The following is a 23,720-nucleotide window of genomic DNA, read 5'->3' on the forward strand; positions in this document are numbered from 1 at the left end:
TTTTCCTCTGGATGCTTCAGACATTAAAGAGTCGCTGTGGTGGCAAAAATGGGGTTTTGAGCAGAAAAGGTGTACACAAGAACTGCAGAGAGCTGAGCTGACCACTTCCAAGGGAAAACCTGTAGCATGTTCAGTTCAGTTTAGTTTAAATGTCATGTGTACCGAGGTACAGTGGGAAGCTTTTGTTGCCTGCTATCCAGTCAGCAGAAAGACAATACATGATTGCAATTGAGCCTTTACAGTGTGTAGATACATAAGGGAATAACATTTAAGTGCAAGGTTAAGCCAGCAAAGTCCGATCAAGGATAGTCCAAGGGTCACCGATGAGGGAGATAGTGACCTCATTGGTGACCCTCGGACTATCCTTGATTGGACTTTGCTAGCTTAAACTTGCACTAAACGTTATTTAATGGAAAGATAAGGTTGAAGACATGGCACACTAACAGCTCTGCCAGAGAGCCTGTGCACAATGCCAAAAGGTTTACAGACCCCTGTATTAACCTTGTACTACTCTGTGTGGAGAGCTTGAATCCAACCCTTCGATTAAGACAAAGTGGGAGAACTCTATTTACACATTTGCAGAGCCAGACCCAATGGACATGAACTCGGTAAATGACCTTTGTTCTGAGTTGTGCAAGGTTCTCCACGAGTGCTATCAAGTTCAAAAATTACAAAACTCTGCTGAACAATTACTAACTGATCCATGCTGGGGTTTTCCTGCTGCCCTTCAATGTAGGATTCCTCATGAAAGATGAATGTAAACTTTGTAGCGGTTTCATTTGCCCAAGATCTACAATGGTTATGTTTCATAATTAACCTACACCAAGTTGGACTGGGCTCTGTAGCCATTGTTTAAAAGGTCTAAAGAAAGTCCACTGATTTAAGACTTTAACAAAAGCTTCAACAAATGTTGCCTGAACAACTGAGTACCTCCAGCATTTTCTACTTTTATTACAGGAATAATGAGCCCATTGAATTACATAAAAATGTAGGAAGGAACTACGTATGCTGGCTTACACCGATAGACACAAAATGGTGGAGTAACTCATCGGGACAGGCAGCATTTTTGGAGAGAAGGAATAGGAGACGTTTTGGATTGAGATCCTTCTTCAGACTGAGGTCTCGACCTGAAATGTCACCGAGTCCGTCTCTCCAGAGATGCTGCCTAAACCCCTGAGATTCTCCAGCATTTTGTGTCTATCTTCAAATTAAATAAAAAGGCAAGTCTGCTTGGGAGGTTGTTATAAATGAATCCATTTTACAATAAATTAATTACAATTTTTAAAAAAACGTAAGATATTTAAATAGTTTTAAGCATTTTTGTGTATATTTCTTTTAAATCATAAGATCGTAAGAGATAGGACTAGAATTAGGCCATTCGGCTCATCGGGTCTACTCCGTCATTCAATCATGGCTGATCTATCTCTCCCTCCTAACCCCATTCTCCTGCCTTCTCCCCATAACCTCTGACTCCCATACTAATCACAAATCTATCTATCTCTGCCTTAAATATATCCACTGACTTTGCCTCCAATGCCTTCTGTGGCAAAAAAATCCACAGATTCACCACCCTTAAAGATTAATAATTTTTAGATTATTTAAATGATGATTTAGAGTCCCTTTGAATGTTTCGTCATAGCAAAAGCATTCAGAACCATTTGAGATCCTTGATGCATTTCACAGTCAAGAGAATCTGTGGATATGACAACCAGCGTTGTTTTCAGCTGTTTTATGCTTAGGGCTTGTTCTGGCACTGTTCTGCTGCCACGCAAAGCCTTGCAGTTTTGGATTGAATTGGCTATGAGCAGCAAATTGACTTTGGCAGCTTTGGAAAAGTTAACTTTGTTCTTATATTGTAGGTCAGCTGTTGACTGCTGGCAGGAAGCCCTCATTTAGTGCATTGTTAGATAGCCAATCTATACACATTTTATAGTGGATGAAACCCAATTTCTGGGTACTGCGGTGAAAGCACAATTGTGCATTATGCAAACTGCTCTCATCAAATCTGTAAATATCAGTGTTAAAAAGGGTTTGAAAAAAATTGTGGCAGTGTATTAATTTATCTTCCAGTGAAGTATGATCCCAGCATAGCCATTCTGCTTGTTGTCTAGCAGACAGACTCCCAGAAGGTGCAGAGTGAAGCTGGGTTTTTCTGGGCTTAGTGCTTGAAGTCATCATCCCAAGCCATTTTCTACTGCAAGTCCACATACCAGCCATGCTGCATTTGCTGGAGGTACATTGAACAGATGGAATGAGCAGATGGAAGGCAGGCACTAATGGAATACACTAAGCTCATCAGTGAATTACTTATATTGTGGGATGATTTCATTTATAATTTTAATTTATAATGTTGATCCTAAAGACTGCCACATGAAATTCAAAGCCAGAACAGCCGAGTGTCTAAATGTTCAATGCCTGAACCACTTGACGTGCAAGAGGACACAGTGGGTCAGACAGCATCTGTAGAGGGGAATGCACAGACGCCATTTTGCATCTGGACTCTTTTTGCTCAAAAACTATTTTGTTTCTCATATTTTCTTAGTTCTGATGAAAGCTCATTGACGTCAATGTTTTCATTATTTTCTTCTACCTCAGTAAAGTTGCTTGACTGCTGAGTAATTTCAGCATTTTCTGTTTTTATTTCAAAATTCCATTTGCAGAATTTCTCATTTGGATTACATTCGGGGACCGGACTGGTCAAAAAGAATAAAGAACAGAAAAGTTGATCATTTATATGGCAGAGATAACACTGAATGATATGTCTCCAGGTGGGGATAAACTACATTAAGAACATTCATGTGTATGAATTTCTAATTTGTGCAGGGGAGAAAACAATTCTATACCAAGTGTGTTTTACAGATTCATAGGTCAACATAAGAGTTTGCTTTACAAAAAGAGTACAAAAAGAGGACAGTGTTTTGAGAGAAAATATCAAACTAATCAAATATAAAGATGAAACCCAAATGCTGTAAAGTCAGGGGTTAGGTAACTGCAAATATGGCAGCTTTATGACTGAGCATTTGAAGAAAATCTTGAGTGAAAGGGATGAGCTTCACAAATATTTGTACATGATATCAAATCATAGCACCCCAGTGAATGGTGAGCACTCGATGGTTAAGTTTAATATGATCTAGTCTCTTTCAAATTGAGCTCAGCATCAGGTTTAAAAGTTAAAAGGACAGAAAATGCAATGATGAAGGTTTTAGTGCAGGATGAGTAAAATGCTTTTAATCTAACAGTGCTCGGCTTGCTGAACTGAACATAATAAAAGTTTATATTCACAAGCTAAACAAATATAGCCTTAAGATTATTTATTTAAAAAAATAAAACTAAAGAGAAAGCTGACCTGAACAATTCTGTAGGTAAAAATGAAAAGGGGTTCAGTGGGTTAAAATAAACATCACAAATAAGCATATTAAATGTATGTTCAGAATGGGAGGCTGTGAATTCTGCAAATATATGTGAAAATATATATTTCAGTTCAACAATAACAAAAAAACTGTCAAAGAAAAGATCAAAGCACCAATGAATACTACTTGGTTAGAACCTAAGATCTTAAATCACGCAAATTAATCATAATTATTCATAGGAGACTCCATTAGTTAAATGTGTTTAACTAATGCTGCAAGAAAAATACTGCAGAAGCAGAAAACACAAATACAAAATGGTGGCAATTGCATGGAGATGAATACACTATTTCAGGCATGACTCTTCGTCTGATATTTCCAACACATTCTGGTTTGTTTCAGGCAATGAGAAACTCATTTGCAGAAAATTGGAATTGCATGCTCTTTTTTGTTTCCTTGATACATTGATTTAATGGGGCAGATTACATCTGCAACTCTTCCTGGATTTATTACATTTGCAACTCTTCCTGGAGTACTGCATGCTGCCTTGATCAGAGGATTTCAGCCACAAAGGGAGGTTGGATAGACTTGGATTTTTTTTTCTGGAACATTGGAGGTTGAGGGGAGACTTGATAGAATTATATAAAATTATGAGAGGCATTGATTGGGTAGACAGAGAGAACCTTTTCCCCAGGTTGGATCTTGCTATGATTTCTGCATCGTAGATCTCGAAGTATTGCTGTGTTTGGTGACCATGGATCATGTTCTGGAATCATCCGTCATCCCCAATGCCAACCGTATCATTGCAATGCCCCTGCAAAGAAATTTAGTCCTTGCAGTTTCAAAAACAGGAGTGAACCCACCACTCCCAACCAGACAAATCATTTCCCACTCCAGCAGGCATATTGCCATCACAATCATTCTTTCCCCATCATGATTGCCGGACCTCCATTGCTCCTCAACAGAAGGTGGTACTAACCTACCCTCTGATTCATTTTATCACCCATCTCCTGTTCTGCCTGTGGCAGTCCATGGATTCCGCATTGGGCTCAGCGACTGCCTCATAACTAAACTGGCAAAAAATCATCCTCAACCCCAATTCAAGAATTGAAGAAGAAGAAGAACAACAAACATGAAAAAAAAGTATATCGGAGAAACAAGGAACTGCAGATGCTGATTGATAAGCTAAGACACAAAGTGCTGGAATAACTCAATTGGTCAGGCTACATCTCTGGCGAACATATCTTTGGAAATAAAGTATATATGTTGCGCAGTTTGTCAGTAATTTTTTTCCATTAACTTAAATTTTGGAAATGCCATTCAAGGTTTTGTGGGGAATTATTCAGCACATGCAGCCAACAATTCACTTCTAATAAGGACTGGTAAAGTTTCACCCAGAAACTCCTTAGGAGGCTGGACACACACAAATCCACAAAAATAGGAACAGGAATAGATCACCAAGCTCTGACGTCTGCCCGACATTCAATGTGATCATGATTGGTTCATGCCGGTATTTCTGTTCCAGTTCCTGATATGATATTAGACTGAATATGTGCAACATTTTAATAAGGTCATAAGGAATAGGAGTAGAATTTGGCCATTTGGCCCATCAAGTCTACTCTGCCATTCAATCATGGCTGATCTATCTCTACCTCCTAATCCCATTCTCCTACCTTCTCCCCATAACATCTGACACCTGTACTAATCAAGAATCTACCTATCTCTGCCTTAAAAATATCCACTGACTTGGCCTCCACAGCCTTCTGTGGCAAATAATTCCACAGATTCACCACCCTCTGACTAAATAAATTTCTCATCCTCTCCAGACCTAGCTAGACTTTCCTACTAACGGAAACATCCTCTCCACATCCACTATATCCAAGCCTTTCACCATTCTGTATGCCAATTTTAAGTAATCAGGTTTGTTTCCAAGCAACAGCCAAGCTTATAATAAACATTTGGAAAAGATTTGTTTTGAATATTTATTCACAAATGTATTCAATAAAAATTAGCATGGATCAGTCCCAAAATATAAAGCTGATTTGAATTTAGCTAGCCCAACCAGGCCAAGACAAAATAAAGCATAAAGAATAATTTCATTAAAGAGTTCACTATATTTATTAAAAATGTAATCCAGATAGAGAAAGGGAAGACAATAATGCACAATAGATTGAAGCTGGACCAGGCGAGGGAAAGACACTGAAGGAAGATGCGATGCAAGAAGACAGTATGGTGAGATTAGGAATCAGGAATGCCCATGTTAATTCTGATATACTGGGACATAGGAGCATGGTGAAGGCTTGCAATAATACAGCAATAGACTTGGCAGATTGCACATCATCATCCAATTATAATTGAAAGCAACAGTATTTGAACAAAATTATGAAGCTTGTGACTGATTGAGATGAGAGTCTTTTCCACTGAAAATTAATTTAGATGCCAGCCTTTGGAGTATTTTCCCCATGAGAACCATTAACTGCAGTTGGGTTGCATTCTCCAATGCCACACTGGTTAAATGATACCATGAGGACATTTGTCATCATTGGTATCTCTGGGATTTAGTTCTTTGGTCATGTTGCTGTAAATATTGGAACTTAGTCATCCTGGTGAAACTAAAAATGTATTGGTGAGCAGGAAAATTGTTGAATAACAGTTAACGGCATTGTTGCTGATATCTTCAACGACTTTGCTGTTTGCTGGTAGTAAATTCATTGGGAGATAATTATCGAGTTTAGATCTTTTCTAACTCTTGCAGATAAGACTATCAGGCAATTTTCCATATCGTCGAGTAGTTGCCAATGTGGTAGCTGTACTGAAGTAACTTGTTTAAAGGAGAAAATAGTTCAGTACAACAGTCGGTATGTTTTATAGTCCTATTGGTTTGTTGTCTCCTGTGCTCCCAGCTATTTCTTTATATCGTATAGCATTAAACATATTGGCTGAAGATGGGCTTTTGTGATGATGGGAACTTAAGGAAGAAGCCAAATGGATCATCCATTCTCCACTTCTTGCTGCAAATGCTTCTGAGTTGACTTTACTACTCTGTTGCTGGGCCCTGACATTGTTGAGCATATGGATGTTCTTGAACCGTCCTCCTTCCATTAGCTGCTTAGTAGTTCACCATCAATACTGATCAATTATTGTAGGACTTCAGAACTTCAGATCTGATCCATTGGTTGTAGGAACTGCATAGTTCTATCTACAGCATGGTGTTTTAGCTCACACTTAAGACAGTTTTTATTTTGTTTCTCGGGGTGAGAGTACCATTCTGCAGAATAGACAAGTATTCTCTGCAATTTAGAGGAATGAGATTTAAAGTAACTAAGATTTGAAAGGGTTTGAGAGGATAGACGTTGAGAGGTTGACTGAAGTACAATACAGTACAGATAACTTGAAAAACAGGTCTAGGACCTGGTTTGTAGGAATTTCTGCACCCATTGTGAACCATTGGGCCTTTCTATCCCTAGGTGCTTTGGATGCTCAATAGTTCACTACATTCAAGGCAGAAACTACCATATTTCTTGTCATTTAGATTATTTTTTTAAATGGGGAGTAATGGAAAGGTTGAGCTGAGTAAAAGCATCATCCAAGATTTTTGGAGAGGCAGAACAGAATTGAGAGCTCATGTGATTTCTTCCATTTCTAAATGATGACGAGGTCACAGGAATTGTAAATGTTATCGGTGTTTGTCCAAAAAAAATGTTCTTATCAATGTGTTTGCTGGACTTGGTGTCGAGTCCAGAAGGTTTTAAAGTACCTATTGAAAGAGGAGGAGATATATACATCTATAATTCATCACTTGTGCTTATTGTACATCATCACAGAAAATAAAAATGTAGTTTCCAAAATTCAGTTGCAATGGCTTCAGTTGGAACTTTACATCATTACTACTACATTGTGTTGCACAAGAGATTGCGGATAAGTAATCTGTATGGAGTGTCTGTCCATATGCAAAGTCACTCTCCTGCTATTGTTTCCCAAGAATTATTTAGTTTGAGGCTTTTTGCCTTTCCTTTCAAATAGCTATGAGGATATTGCTGGTACTTTCACCCAGATCACCTCCTCCAAGCTTACAAACAATTAAGCATGATTTCTACATATATCGTCATGACGAGAGAATTCAGTAATCGGAGGTGCAAGGGGACTTGGGCGTGCTGGTGCAGGATTCCCAAAAAGTTAATTTGCAAGTCGAATCAATAGCAAATGCAATGTTTATTTATTTTGAGAGGACTAGAATTTGAGTCGGCCCCCCCGACTCCATCAAATCGATAACAGGCAGTCTTGGAAGCCTATCCTGCCTAGTCAAACCGCATGTCAAAAACCTCGGCATAATATTTGACTCTGCATTAAAGTTTGACAAGCAAGTCAACGCTGTGGTAAAAGCCAGCTTCTTCCAACTTCGTACCATAGCTAAAATCAAACCTTTCCTCCAATTCGACGACACTGAAAAAATCATTCACGCTTTCATTTCTTCCCGCCTAGACTACTGCAACTCCCTATACACTAGGATCAGCCAATCATCCCTGTCCCGCCTGCAACTGGTCCAAAACGCCACAGCGAGACTCCTGACGGGTACCCGTAAAAGGGACCACATCACGCCGATTCTGACCTCTCTCCACTGGCTCCCTGTACGGTACAGAATCAACTTCAAGCTCCTCCTATTCACATATAAAGCCCTAAATGGACATCCCCCCCCCTACATCAAACATCTTCTAACCCACCTCTCTAACTCCAGGTCCCTCAGGTCGGCTGACTTGGGGCTACTCGCTATCCCGCGGTCTAGGCTTAAGCTCAGGGGTGACCGCGCTTTTGCGGTTGCAGCTCCTAGACTGTGGAATAGCATCCCTCTCCCCATCAGAACTGCCCCCTCCATCGACTCCTTTAAGTCCAGGCTCAAAACCTATTTCTACTCCCTAGCGTTTGAGGCCCATTGAGGAGGCGCTGTGAACTGTTTTGTATGTGCTGTTATGTTTGTGTGCTACTGTATGTTTCATTTTTTCCTTAGTACCTAAACAGATGTACAGCACTTTGGTCAACGTGGGTTGTTTTTAAATGTGCTATACAAATAAAATTGACTTGACTTGACTTGACTAGAATACATACACAGGGATGTATTGCCAAGGCTTCATAAGTGCTGGTCAAACCACATTTGTAGTATTGTGAGCAATTTTGGGTCTCATATCTGAGGAAGGATATGCTGGCTGTGGAGAGTGTCCAGAGGAGGTCTACGATAATGATCCCAGGAATTAGTGCATTAACATATAATGAGCATTTGATGGCACTGCGCCTCTGCTCGCTGGAGCTTTGAAGGGTGACGGGGAAATCACTTAAACTTACCGAATACTGAAAGGCCTGGATAGAATGGATGTGGAGAGGATGTTTCCACCAGTTGGAGAGTCTAGAACCAGAGGTCACAGCCTCAGAATTAAAGGACGTTCCTTTGGGAAGGAGATAAGGAGGAATTTCTTTAGTCAAAGGGTGGTGAATCTGTGGAATTAATAGCGGCAGAAGTCTGTGGAGGCTAAGTCAATGGATATTCTTAAGGCAGAGATAGATTCTTGATGAGTATGAGTGTCAGGGGTTATGGGAAGAAGGCAGGAGAATGTGGTTAAGAAGAAAAGATAAATGAGCCATGATTGAATGGTGGAGGAGACTTGATGGGCCAAATGGCCTAATTCTGCTCCAATCACATGAACATCAACAATTTAGATCAAAGGGGCTGTATCCTTGCTTGTATGACTCTATATGCTTGATGCCTTTACAACCGTTAATGCTCCACTTTTAATCTCACTCAGCCTCTACCTTCTGATCTTCAGATCTAGCCAAACTGCATTTTATTTGATCTCATTGGTTTGGAAACATTCAACTGTGAATTTGCCCCAAATAACATCTTGCCTTCTCTTCAATAAAAATATGAAGCTTGGCTCACATCATCACAATATAGACAGATAGACAATAAGCATGTCTTGAGCAAAACACAAAGTGCTGGATTATCTCAGCAGATTAGGCAGCATTTGTTGAGGGAATGGTTAGGCATGTCAGGACCCTTCTTCAGACTGATGTATGGGGGCAGGGGAGGGGGGGGGGGGGGAGTTGGAAAAGAGGTGGTGGTGGTGGGACAAAGTCTGATGAGTGATAGGTGGATACAGGTGAGAGGTGTTTGATTACCAGAAGCTTTACCTGCTTCCATCATCTGTACACATATTCACTCATAGCTGATGCAATGGACACAAGTTAAACTGGAGACTCAGTTCCATCTGAGCCTTATTGTCTTATCTATTTTCTACTTTAACATTTAATACATATAGTCAGCAGGTCAGGCATCTGTGAAGAGTGAAGCATAGCATTTTAGATTGATGAGTTTTCATCAGAACAAAAGATTTGACCTGATTATTTCAAGAGGTTTTTAGATAACCACATTGATGTGCATGCAATGAAGGGATGTGGAACATGTGCAGGCAGATGAGCTTAGTTTATCTTTCCATTATGTTCAGCGTAGAAATAGAGAGCCGAGGACCAGTTCCTGTGCTGTATTCTTCCATGTTTATGATCCTGATAAGAATCGCAGAATGTAAGAATACCTAAATGGACTGAAAACATTTTTTGAGATGTTCTGACCCACATGTTAACTAATACTAATACATACACATACAAGAAATGGAAGCACTACTTTTCCCCATGAATATAGCACTTTGTTACTCAACAAAAGAAACAACTATAAATAAATGTATATCTAATCTGATCTATAATAAGCAGTGCTGGAGAAGCACTTAATAATAATAATAATAATATTCATTTATTGTCATTGCAACGAGTACAACAAAATTTAAAAAACAGCCAATCCTGACGGTGCGTACAAACATATATGCAATAATGCAAAAACAAATAAATACATAAATACAATTAAATTAAGTACAAGATTTTTTAACGGTGTTGCCTAGTGCACAGGTAGTGTTCAGTTCTCGTATGGCCCTGGGGTAAAAACTGTTCTTAAGTCTGTTTGTTCGGGATTTGATTGACCTGAAACGTCGACCAGAGGGCAGATGAACAAACAGACGGTGGCCGGGGTGGGATGGATCTTTTATTATTTTGCCTGCTCTACTGAGGCAGCGCAGGCTGAACAGGTGCTCCAGGGAGGGCAGTGAGCAGCCGATGATTTTCTGGGCCGTCGTGATGACCCTCTGAAGGGCCTTCCTGTCCTTTTCTGAGCAGCTGGCATACCATGTGGTTATACAGTATGCCAGCACACTCTCGATGGAGCAGCGATAGAAGGACAACATGAGCTTCTCCTGCAGGTTGGTTTTCCTGAGGATCCTCAGGAAGTGGAGTCTCTGCTGTGCCTTCTTTACTGTGGTGATGGTGTTGGTAGACCAGGTGAGATCCTCTGCGATGTGCGTACCCAGGAACCTGAAAGCTGGTACCCTTTCCACGCAGACCCCATTGATGTAGAGTGGGTCGTAATCTCCACTGGTTTTTCAACTCTATGGTTAGTATTTGAAGTGTATACAATACAATCATTTTATTGCTTTCTTTCATTGTCACATCGTGTTTTTTTACATTCATTATAAAAGTGTCCTACCTGTCACCATCCCGCAGTCTTTTGAACTGAGTTACTAACAAGCACATGAGTGTGGGTCCAACTCTTGTACCAGGAATTATATCTTCAACCATCAGTGCAGGCCAAAGATCAATATTCTGTGGAGTACGGTACAACCTGAAATAATAAAACAAAGTTTGATATTGAACTGTGCAATGCATAACTGCTGGCATATTTCACATAATACTTGAGTGGAGAAAGAAAATCACGAGTAAGCCGGTCAATAACTCATGACTGCTCTACCTCCAGTCTTCGTGCCCCTTTGCTATACTGACCCCACATTCATCAACTCCCTTGATATCCAAAAATATATCAATCTCTAGCTTGAACATACACTGGAACCGAACTTTCACAGGCCTCTTGGTAAATAATTCTAAAGATTTATGGCCATTTAGGCAATGTAATTTTTTTTTTCTCATCTCATTCCTGAATAGCCAACCCTTATTTAAAGATTGTGATCCTTGGGTTAAAGCGCGCTAGCAAATGGAAAATTATGTTGACATCTGCCCTGTAAGAATTTTGCAAGTTTAAATGAGATCACCTCTCATTTTTATTTTCTAAGTTCAAGAGACCATAAGCTTAGTCTGCTCTGTTTCCCCTCTTTGGACAATCATCTACTCAATATATTCTAGTTTGTGGTCAAAGATCCAGCAGTATCGGTTATGTCTTTCCTTTTTAGAGAAATCACATCATGGTTTACGATGTCACACATTAATGGGCAAAAATAAACTTAGCTTTAGATTAGTTTAGTTTAGATACAGCGCGGAAATACGCCCTTCGGCCCACCGAGTTCGCACCGACCAGCGGTCCCAGCACACTAACACTATCCTACACACACCGGGGATAATTTACATTTATACTAAGCCAATTAACCTACAAACCTGTGCAGAACCTGGCGGACTGGTGCTCGGATAACAACCTGTCCCTAAATACCACCAAGACCAAGGAGCTGATCATCAACTTCCGTAGGTCACATAACGGGGAATATGCCCCGATCTCTATCAACGGGGACAGTGTGGAGAGAGTGTCCAGCTTCATGTTTCTGGGCACTCACATTTCGGAGGACCTAACATGGTCCAATAACACTGCTGCGCTGGTCAAGAAGGCACAACAAAGACTGTTCTACTTAAGAACACTGAAAATGTCTGGTCTACCCCAACAGCTGCTGACGACCTTCTACCGCTGCACCATAGAGAGCATCCTAACGCATGGCATCCCTGTGTGGTACCTCAGCTGCACGGAGGCAGAAAGGAAAGCTCTACAACGGGTAGTCCATAGAGCTCAGAGGGCCATCGGAACACAGCTACCAGACTTAGAGGGCATCTACAACACACGATGCCTCAGAAAAGCCACCAGCATCCACAAAGACTCTTCACACCCCTGCAACAGTCTGTTCGAACTCCTTCCATCGGGCAGACGATACAAGGCCTTCTACGCCCGCACCTCCAGACTCAGGAACAGCTTCATCCCCAGGGCCATAGCTGCTATGAACCGGTCCTGCTGAGCCTGATGGCCACAACGCATAGATCAACTTGCACTTTACCCTGTCCAAAACTGTTACAACTGTTTCGTTTCGTTGGGTTGCTGCTGTCTAAATTACTTAAATTATTGCATCGTATGGGAGGCGCATTCCCAATCTCGTTGTACCCCTGGGTACAATGACAATAAAGATATATTGTATTGTATTGTATCTTTGGAGTATGGTAGGAAACCAAAGATCTCGGTGAAAACCCACGCAAGTCACGGGGAGAACATGCAAACTCCGTACAGACAAGCACCCATAGTCAGGATCAAACCCGGGTCTCTGCCGTTGTAAGGCATTAGCTCTGTCGCTGCGCCAACATGCATTTAAGGTTAAAACTTGGCAGAAAGGATGAGTTGTCTTATTACTTAGTAATTCTGGGGCGGCACAGGGGGAGAGTTGTTGCCTTACAGAGCCAGAGACCCGGTTCGATCCTGACTATTTCATGGTGCTGTCTGTTTGGAGTTTGTACGTTCCCCCTAAGACCACGTAGGTTTTCCCCGGGCGCTCTGATTCCCTTGCACATTTCAAGGATGTGCAGATTTGTAGGTTAATTTGATTCTGTATATTGTCCCTAGTGTGTAGTATAGAACTAGAGCATGGGAATCGGTGGTCAGCATGGACTCAGTGGGCTGAAGAACCTGTTTCCACCCTGTATCTCTCAACTAAACAAAATCATGTATCGTGTAAATATACTTGAAGAAATCGGAAATCAGTGAAGTATTTCACTATCAGCACACTCTCTGAGATACAAATAATGAGCGTTTCTAAAAAAAAGAACAGAGAAAGACAAAGTATATTATCTTTGTTTGCTTTCTTCTTACAGGCTACTGGTTCAAGCCTGTTCAATATGACCATATGCACATGGAGGGCTATTGAGCACACGGTAGTATTCTTAACCGGGTATACACCCAACAATATATAACCATAAGTATTATATATACAGGCCATACAATCGCCCTGAATACTCATTCTTTTCCCAATTGAAAAACGATTGATTCAATTGTAACAATAATTTGGAAAATATTGATAATGTGCTAAAATTTAAGCAACTTAATTTTTATTCCAAAGCTACCAAACTTGATTAAACAACGACCAAAATATAACCATGTCCTTTCCTTCCCCTGGATCCCATTCCGTCTTGAATTTTGAGTTAAAAATACACCAATGAAAGCACTATGATATCAGGATTCATATAAGTGCAACACGTGTTTCCATTTGTTCATCCTTATAAATGTCCGAAACAATTTGGCCCATTAAATTGGAAGCCTGGAGCTCTGATTAAAGTAGACAGCTCACACATACTAAGTAATTACCTATTAGTAAACACTACCTTTCATAAATAATTTATTAATAAGGTAGGTTTTTTGGAGATCCTTGTGTAGGTGAGGAGACATTTGGCGGAATGCCCCTCCAGTGAACAGAAATGGAGATACTTCTGCACAAGAACAATGAAGAAAGGTTTTTATTTTAATGTTCTCAGCAGAAACATAGTATGGCAAAGCTGTTTTAGTTATCATTTTTGTTTTTTGTCTCAATCGGCAACGTTTTACTCCCAAGAAAAATGAATACCAAATGTTTTAACAAAAAAAACATGTATAATGAATCCTTTAGCTTTCTTCTGGAAATGTTTCAAGAAGGGTTTGTGCTGATACTTTATTGGGAGAATCTCCACAGTGCAAACTTTGGACTGAATTGTCCAGGGAACAGCAGGCGCAGCTGTAGTTGGTAACCACCTCAAGCTGAGGATATAATGACATTTACAAGAATAATAGTCCCAAACTACGCTTTTGAAATAAGTTATGGGCTGTTCGTAGGAACATTAATAAGGTATGCAAAGATGCAAAGGATCTTTGTAATGTTACTGTGAAAGATATATATACATTCATTGCACGATTTGATCTCTGGATATTTGATTCCAAAAAGGAAATGCACATTGAGCAGTTTCTGGTTATGTTTTGTCCAATAGATTTTTCTTGTTTACCATGGTATCACAAAATGCTGGGGTAACTCAGCAGGTCAGGCAGCATCTAGGAGAGAGGGACTGGGTGACGTTTTGGGTCGAGACCCTTCGTTAGACTGACATTTCTTGTTTGCCATGATTACCTTATTCTGTTATGGTCTAATCAATCTAACTAAATAATGGAATTAAACATTGATGGCATGATCATTATAAAGTGAACTCGGAGGAATTGGAGTGGAGGAGGTAATCCATTAATTGAAGTCAGGGTGAAGATTATGTGGGGTTGGGGGGCAGGAGATTGCGTAGGAACGCAATTGACCTGGTTAATTTGCAAATGTCTCCTGCATTAGAAATCTGCAAATTTACTTTATTCCATTAATGAATATGGTCAAAAGGTAATCAGTTCCTGTCAAACACTAGTTTAGTTTAGTTTACAGATACAGAGCGGAAACAAGCCCTACGGCCCACTGACTCCGCACCGACCAGCGATCTCCGCATATTAACACCATGCTACACATACTAGGAACAATTTACACTTATATCAAGCCAATTAACATACAAACCTGTATTCCTTTGGAGTGTGGGAGGAAACCAAAGATCTCGGAGAAAAACCACGCAGGTCACGGAGAGAACGTACAAACTCCATACAGCCAGCACCCATAGTCAGGATCGAACCCGGGTTGCTGGCATTGTGAGGCAGCAACTCTACCGCTGCACCACCGCACCGCCCAAAACTTAAAAATAACAAAGATTCATGGTGCCATATAATGTATATGTGAACAGTTACTCAGAATGTATTAAATTATATAAGCTGAGCTGCATTTAACTTGGGCCATTCTATGTTTTTGGCTGGTCTCGGTCTCATGGAAAGGTGGGGCTTTTGCTCCTCCCACACTCCAAAGACGTACAGGTTTGTAGGTTAATTGGCTTGGTATAAGCCTTATCGGATCCAGCCAAATTGATTGTATAGCCTTTATTCTCAATTCCCTTCCAAGCAGAATCAAAAAGCTACCTCCAAACTGTTTGGTTCAATTGTGCTAATAAACTTTCCTGAGAAAAAATATGGTATGAATTTTGAAAATCCATACCAAAATCATCCTTGTATAGTAACCGCCTAAAAAGATTCCACCAGATCAGTCAGACAAAAGTTGCCTTTAACAAGCCCAGATCAGCACCCTCTGACTTGTCTCTTATGCCAGAAAGTTTATTGTCACAGTGAAATGCTTTTTTGTTGCATGCTCTCCAGTCAGCAGAAGGACTATACATGATTACAATTGAGCCATCCGAGTATACAGATACAGGATAAAATAAAGTATAGTGCGAGATAAGGTCTAGTAAAGTCCGATTAAAGATAGTCCAAGGGTCTCCAATGAGATATATGTTACCTTAGGACCACTCCCTAATTATTGATAGGATGGTTCAGTTGCCTGATGACAGGTTGGGAAGAAACTGTCTCTGAATCTGAGGCTTGCATTTTCACACTTCTGTACCTCGACCGATGGGAGAGGAGAGAAGAGGGAGTGACTGATGTGAGATTTGTCCTTGATTATGCCGGTGGCCCTGACGAGGCAGTATGAAGTTTCAATGGAAAGGAGGTTGGTTTATGTGGTAGCCTCCCGGTTATTGGCATATTTTCCTTTCCCCCACTCAGGTTGTATTCAGTCCTTGTTTATGCTTACATTATTCTCGTATTCAGACCAGGGCAATGATGATAACGTCCCTTCGGTTTCCTATTGGAGGAAGAGCAGAGAGACAGCGGGCCTTGGGGATGGTGAGAGTGGTGGTAAAGATACACTACTCTGAAGATCTGTCGTAGCAATACAACATGATCATTTACTTAACTTTTGTCATCTTTCTACAAACTTAAAAGACATTTAGACAGGTACATGGCTAGGAAATGTTTAGAGGGATATGGGCCAAAGGCATATAAGAAGATAACTGCAGATGCTGGTACAAATCGAAGGTTTTTATTCACAAAATGCTGGAGTAACTCAGCAGGTCAGGCAGCATCTCGGGAGAGAAGGAATGGGTGACGTTTCGGGTCGAGACCCTTCTTCAGACTCATGGGCCAAAGGAAGGCAGGTGTAGATGGGGCATCTTGGTCGGTATGGGTAAGCTGGGCTGAACGGCTTGTTTCATACTTTATGATTGCGGGATGTTGACAATTAATGGCAGAACAATAACAGCTATAATTTAATCCCAATAAATATGAGGTGTATTTTGGGAGGAATAAAAGGACAGGACATACAGAATAATTGTAATTATATGAATAATTGAGTGAAACACCAAGTAATAGAGATGAATAGAGGTACTCTAATGTCCAAAGACCCCTGAATCTCAATAGTCAATAGTCGTTTATTTGTCACATACACATAAATGTGTAGTAAAATGAAACATTACCCGCAGTTGAACAATAAGACCAATAAGATTAATCAATAAAAATGCAATAACACATACAATCACAACTAACACCAAACAAAAAGAAACATCCATCACAGTGAGTCTCCTCCAGTCCCTCCTCACTGTGATGGAAGGCCAAAATGTCTTTTTCTCTTCCCTGCCGTCTTGTCCCGCGGTCAGGCTGTTGGAGTTGCCTCGTCGGGGCACCCGATATTGAAGCCCCCGCTGGGCGGTGAAAGGTCCGCGGTGGGCCGACCCAAGCCCCGCGATTCGGGGCGGGCGAACACGTTGCCTCTGCCGCTGCCGGAGCTCCCGATGTCGGCCCCCATCCAGGGGCCTGCGGGCTTCCGACGTCCACGCGGCCCACGCCGGAGCCTCCGGAGGCGAATCGCAGCCGCTCCCGCAGCATCCGCAGGCAGCCAGCGCCGCAGGTGGTGAGTCCGGGCCGCGGGCTCTGCGAACCAGAGCCCCAGGTGGTCCCAGGTGAATGGCCGGTGGTAGGCCGCAGCAGGAACGGAGACACGACACAGAACAAAGGTCGCGTCTCCGTTCTGGAGAGAGAATTTTACAGTTCCCGTTGGTTCAGTCGTACCCGGAGGACGTGTGCATTTCTGGTCTGCAAAATAGTTTAATTGCTTGAGTGCTACGTTCTGGAATGTGTTTGTCTGTTGTAATTCAACACACCCACAGATGGGACCATCTGAAGGTTATCCCAATAGGATTCACCAGGTTTTGCCTGTGATGGTGATTTTCAGCAATGCAGAGAGATGGGATAGGCTGTGTTTATGTTCCTTCAAGTCAAGGAGGCTCAGTGAAGGGGGGCACTGAAAGTGGTTTACAAAATTCAGAAGGGCCTAGACAGGGTAAATAGTTGAAATGTTTTCCCCAATACAGAGATATTGGAAAGTAAAGGACATATAGGTTTCGCCTAAGGGGTAAGAGATTAAAGGACAAAAAGACCTTCCTCACATTGAGGATAGATAGTATTTTGAATACACTGCCTAAGTGGGTGATAAAAAGTTTCTCTCCCAACATTATCAGACAACTGAACCATCCTACCAACAACTAGAGAGCAATCCTGAACTACTATCTACCTCTGGAGACCCTCAGACTATCTCTATCTTTGATCAGACTTTACCTTGCACTAAACATTATTCCCTTTATCATGTATCTGTACATTATGGATTGTCATGTATTGTCTTTCTGCTGACTGGTTAGCACGCAACAAAAGCTGTCCATTGTACCTCGGTACACGTGACAATAAACGAAACTCAAACTCAATCTAGATATGCAATTTAATTGCCAAGGAATGGAAAACTATGGACCAAGTGCTGATAAATGGGATTTGTGTAGTTGGAGAATTGATGGATGGCATAGCATGAATATGTTGGACCAAAGGGTTTAAATCTTCGATGATTCTATGTATCAGCTTGTATCTGAATTCTATGACTCTTATGAATCGAGAACAGTGAGCCTCTGCTAAAAAACACATGAAACCCGTATGAGAAGCAATATAAAGTAGTTTTGGAGCCAAATGTCATTCTTTCACCACTCATGATAACATTTGGCCCGCTACCAACTTTTTGGTTGCTCGCATGAAGTGGTGTCTCATGAACAAACCAGAGAAGAGTGTACTGTGATAAACTTAATGATCTATCTCTTCCCCTTTCAATCATTTTCAGGCACACATAGCAGCAAAAGACAGCCGACTGAAGAGCCAAATTCCAGTTTGTTGACTCCACAACATATGCTGGGTCATGACTGATATGAGCCAGATGTACAAAACCCAGTGGGGATGCGAAAATGGAAGTTCTAATCAAATATTAGATGGCATAATGTTAAGGTGAGAGAGGCAAAACTTAAAGAGATGTGCGGGGAAAGTTTTTTTTTAAATACACAGAGTGGTGGGTGCCTGAATCCCACTGCCAGGGACGTGGTGGAGGCAGAAGGCAGAGGAGCATTTAAGATGCTTTTAGGTAGGCAAAGGGATATGTAGAGAATGGAGGGATATGGATTACGTGCAGGCAGAGGAGGTTAGTTTAACCTGATGTGTTCAATATGATCATTGTGAACCAAATAGCCTGTTCCTGCACTGCACTGTTCCATGTTAAAAACAAAGAAGTGTAGATGATTAAAATGACACAAAGTGCTGGAGTAACTCTTGGGAACATGGATAGGTCATGTTTCGGGTCGAGACCTGAGATGTCACCTATCCATGATCTCCGGAGATGCTGGCTACACTTATCCACAGCACAGTGGTTCAGCAATAGAGTTACTGCCTTACAGCGCCAGAGACTCAGGTTCGATCCTGACTACGGGTGCTATGTGTACAGAGTTTATATGTTCTCCCTGTGACTATGTGGGTTTCCTCCGGGTGCTCCGGTTTCCTCCCACACTCCAAAGGTGTACAGGTTTGTAGGTTAATTGGCTTTGGTAAAAATTGTAAATTGTCCCTAGTGTGTGGGATAGTGCCAGTGTACGGGGTGATCGCTGGTCGGTGTGGACGGTGAGCCAAAGGACCTGTTTCCACGCTGTATCTCTAAAGTCTAAATTAAAGTCCACCTCTTTGTTCACTGATCATTCGTGATGAGAAGATTCGCGTGCAGATAAAGGTCAAATTACATGTAAAGGGCTACATTTTCCCTTGCAATTTCACTTACCACTTGGTGGGATTGTGGCAAAATATGTGGGGCAGGAAAGCATATCAGGAAAGAGAGAGTCTGTGCTTCTTCTCCTTATCTATCACTGATATATTGCAGTGATCTCCAGTCACAATAACAATGGTGGACTCCGTAAAGCAGTTTTTGGCTTGCTGTGTGGTTGGAATTGAGCAGGAAGGAACATGTGGCATGTTTCAGTCCTTACTGAAGAGCTGTTGCTTCATGCCTAGTTTCCCACCAAGGCTAACACAGCAGATTTGTTTGGATGGATAAGATATCTTGCAGACACCAGACTACATCATTCCACCCGCTGTCTTCCAGTTTGCTCTGTTCTTTGCCTGTGGCGCAATCTCCCACGCTGGAATACCAAGTTCCAACTTGGCAGCACCCCTCCCCGGCTGACATAGTGACCTGCTTATTCTGCGTACATATTTTGCAGGAGCTAACACCCTTCTCAACATGGCTTTTGTGATGATTTCATGGCACGAATGTCCGTGCATTGTCATCACTCTCCATAATGCAACACACATACAATGTTCATGACACCTACATGCGGATATTGTGCAGCTGGAGTTTGCAGCTATTGTTTCCTGTGCTCACCAAATCAAAAACTAGCAGCCTTTTAAACACTTAAATCGGTTCAATCGTACGGATTCAAGGAAATACAAACCAGGTTGTAAGAATGCAGCTATTTTATGAAAAGCTAGAAATGTTCACAAGATCAGACAGTACCTTTATTCCCAGGCTGCCATTTCCATTCCAAACAGAATCAAAAGGCTATCAGCACTCTGCATGGTTAGCTTCTGCCAATAACCTTTTTTGTAGAAAAATATGGAATGAATTTTGAAAATCCATATAGAAAACATCCGAAGAAACTTCCTTGCGTTACGACCTCCTCAAAACATACAGCTCGATCAGTCAGACAAAAGCAGCCTTTAACAAACCCAGGTCAGCTTCCTCCGACTTGCTCTTATGCCAGAGAGGTGGTAGGCTCCTGGATGTGGCCAATTTTGCTTCCCTCCACTCAGTTTGCATCCGATCCTTGGGACTGCTTGCATTATTCTAGCACTCAAACCAGGGTAATGATGATAATGTCCCTTAGGTTTGTGAATGGAAAAATAAAACTCAGTAGAAGCTGCCTCATGCTGCCTTTTAGCCCCCAACGTGGTCTACTGAGCCAATGGTGTTATTTTTTCCCCAATCAGTTGGGCTCTTCTGCACCTTAAATGCTCACTGCCTTTTCTGGTGCTCTAGAATAATGGATCTGGGTCAGAGCAAAAGCCCTATCGTTCCATGAGACCGAGACCAGCCAAAAACATAGAATGGCCCAAGTTAAATGCAGCTCAGCTTATATAATTTTATATATTCTGAGTAAAAGTTCACATATACATTATATGGCACCATGAATCTTTCTTATTTTTAAATTTTCGGGTGGTACGGTGACGCAGCAGTAGAGTTGCTGCCTCATGACGCCAGCGACCCGGGTTCAATCCTGACCTTCGGTGTGGTCTGTATGGAGTTTGCACGTTCTCTCTGTGACCTGTGTGGGTTTTCCCCAGTTGCATCGGTTTCCTCCCAATTGGTTTGGTAAAATTGTAAATTGTCCCTTGTGTGTGTAGGATAGTGTAAGTGTGTGGTGATCACTGGTTGGCACGGTGGGCTGAAGGGCCTGTTTCCATGCTGTATCTCTAAAATAAACTAAACTGAATACACCGTCCACATCCATGGATTTTACAGAAAGACAACCAAACTTCTCACTTTTAAGTGGCGGGGGATGGAAAGCTGGCAAAGCCTGCATTTGTCGTCCTAAAACATGCAAGTTGTGAAACTTCTGATGACTCATTTTTGCTGCAAAATAATTATTTCCAAAAGTTTAGCTCTTAACAGAAACATCCTTAAATTAAATTGAAAAGTTAGCAGGGTGCCATAAGTGACAACACTAGCACAGTCTGTTTACATTTCGGATTTTCCTCACCAGTTTGCTGGATAGAACCATAAATTATCTACAGCTATTTTCATGAGACAGCAGATGTAAATATATACAGGATTTTATATATAGATAATTAATGATTATTTAACTCTGTTCCTAGCTTTGTGAACTAGGAAACTTGTTGCTCTGGTACGAACAAAAATATTTGGAAATGGTCACATGCACTTTACTATTAAATTCATATTAACACAAGTTGTGGCATTTAAAGCTAAAAAAGGGAGAAAGGGGAAAGATGAACCTAGAAAGAGCAAGATCAGGAAGAACTTTACTATAAAACATGATTAATGACCAATGATAAAAGAGGCAAATATTCATAAAAGGACACAAAGTGCTGGAGTGACTCAGCAGGTCAGGCACATCGCTGGAGAACACGGGTGGGTGATATTTCGGGGGCGGCGATCCTTCTTCAGACCCTTATCAATGTTCTCGAGAGATGCCTCCTGACCTGCTGAGTTACTCCAGCACTTTGTGTATCAACCAGCATCTGCAGTTCTTTGTTTCTACAGGCAAATATTAATTCCAGCTCATGTAGAAATGGTGGAGTGGAGATTAGAGCTTTTGAATAGGGTTCTCTCGAAGTTTGGCATTGATGAGCCGAACTATACCTTATCGTGACACTGTAGCCCAAGTGCAATGATAATATCAACAAAACCATAGACAGATATCCAATGGCTGCAGTTATAGCCGCAGTGGCAGTGAGAGGATTGAACATAGCTGACTGGGGCCTTGATCATTGACTTTAGGGAAGCCTATAAAATGGCGACTTGCATAAGTTTAATTGGTAGTCAACAACAGTTTCCTCCTCCTAGTTGCACATTAAGGAAATCATTGTTATTTTAGAACTTACTTTCATGGTGGTTGCCTCCAGCCTTCCCTGATTAGAACATACTTTTTTTAAAGTATCCCAAGAACATTCGGTTTAATGTGGTTAAGGTAAACCGATTCCTGGTTCAGATTTCAGTTTAGTTTAGTTTAGAGATAAAACGTGCAAGCAGGCCCTTTGGCTCACCGAGTCTGCACCGACCAACAACCACCCATACACTGGTTCTATCTTATCTTAGTTTTGCATTCTACACACTAGGGGCAATTTACAGAAGCCACTTCACCTACAGTACTGCACATGTTTGGAATGTGGGAGGAAACCGGAGCTCCCAGAGAAAACCCATGCGATCACAGAGAGAACGTACAAACTCCATACAGACAGCACCCATAGTCAGGATCAAACCAGGGGGCTCTGGCACTGTAAGGCAGCAACTCTCCCGCTGGAAGTGCAACACCTGTTCTTTCCCTGTTCTTTCCCTTCCTCCACTTCCTCCTTCTGCTCATTACCCTTTCTGGCCTTCCTATTCCCAGTTGTCCTTGTTTCCATCTACCCACCATCCTTCCCCCCTGGTTCTACATTTCACTTCTCACCTTCCTTTCTTGTCAGATCCCACTGTCTGCAGCTCTTTGTCTTCTTCACATCACCTCCATCTTCTGGACCCACCTACCACTTGCCAGTTCTTACCTCACTCTTTGCCCTCAGCTCTTTCTAACAGCCATCTTCCTTCTACTCCAGTCCTGAAACTAAAAGCATTACCCTTCTGTTTCCATCCACAGATGCTGCCTGACCCGTTAAGTCCCTCCAACAGTTTGGATTTTCGCCCACTGGTATAACTACCACAGTTCTTAATTAGGATTTCTTGCAAACATTTTCTACCTCAAAAACAGATGCAATGAGGTCTGATATCATCATTTGAGTCCTGTGGCTAGGCTGTTTTAAGACCTTCTCACAAGAGTCTCCCAAGTTACAATGCTGGTATTTTAAAGGGAGATTCAATCTTTTCTGTTTAGTCACTAGCTTTGCTGGATGGCTGGTTTTTCTCTTCATTTAGCTTATAGCATTTGTCAGCTGTTTCCTATTACGCTTGTCAGAAAAGTCTATGATGATTTACTTAGGCCTCCTAGGTTGTCATATCATTTTTCCTGTTAGTATGCATATAAATTCTTTCAGAGAAAGTTTAAAGGCCACTCCCTGACATGCTTTTCATTTTGTAATGAAAAACTGGAGGGGTGATTTATACAGGAATTTGCTTCAGTGAAAGCATTGTTAACCCAGAATTCAGCAGTAACACAGCCTTGGTAAGAAAATACATATGAGGTTCTGTAATCCAGAAGAATCAGAAACAGCTGAAAAAGATTCACCATGATTATACAGAGAGAGAAAAAAAACAGCACTGGTTAAAAGGAATGGTATCAATC

At 41.4% G+C, this 23,720-nt stretch overlaps 1 protein-coding gene across 1 annotated transcript in view; it reads right to left on the bottom strand.

Annotated features, from left to right (window-relative positions):
* The window catches only part of LOC144593002 (peroxidasin homolog), a 291,006-nt gene that overhangs the window by 30,888 nt on the left and 236,398 nt on the right, over positions 1-23,720 (bottom strand). The window contains exon 18 of the mRNA XM_078398417.1: positions 10,927-11,061. Coding sequence (XP_078254543.1) covers positions 10,927-11,061 — 135 coding nt within the window. The remainder of the gene's footprint in view (positions 1-10,926; positions 11,062-23,720) is intronic.

Source organism: Rhinoraja longicauda, chromosome 4 (assembly GCF_053455715.1).
Source record: "Rhinoraja longicauda isolate Sanriku21f chromosome 4, sRhiLon1.1, whole genome shotgun sequence".
Taxonomy (NCBI): domain Eukaryota; kingdom Metazoa; phylum Chordata; class Chondrichthyes; order Rajiformes; family Arhynchobatidae; genus Rhinoraja; species Rhinoraja longicauda.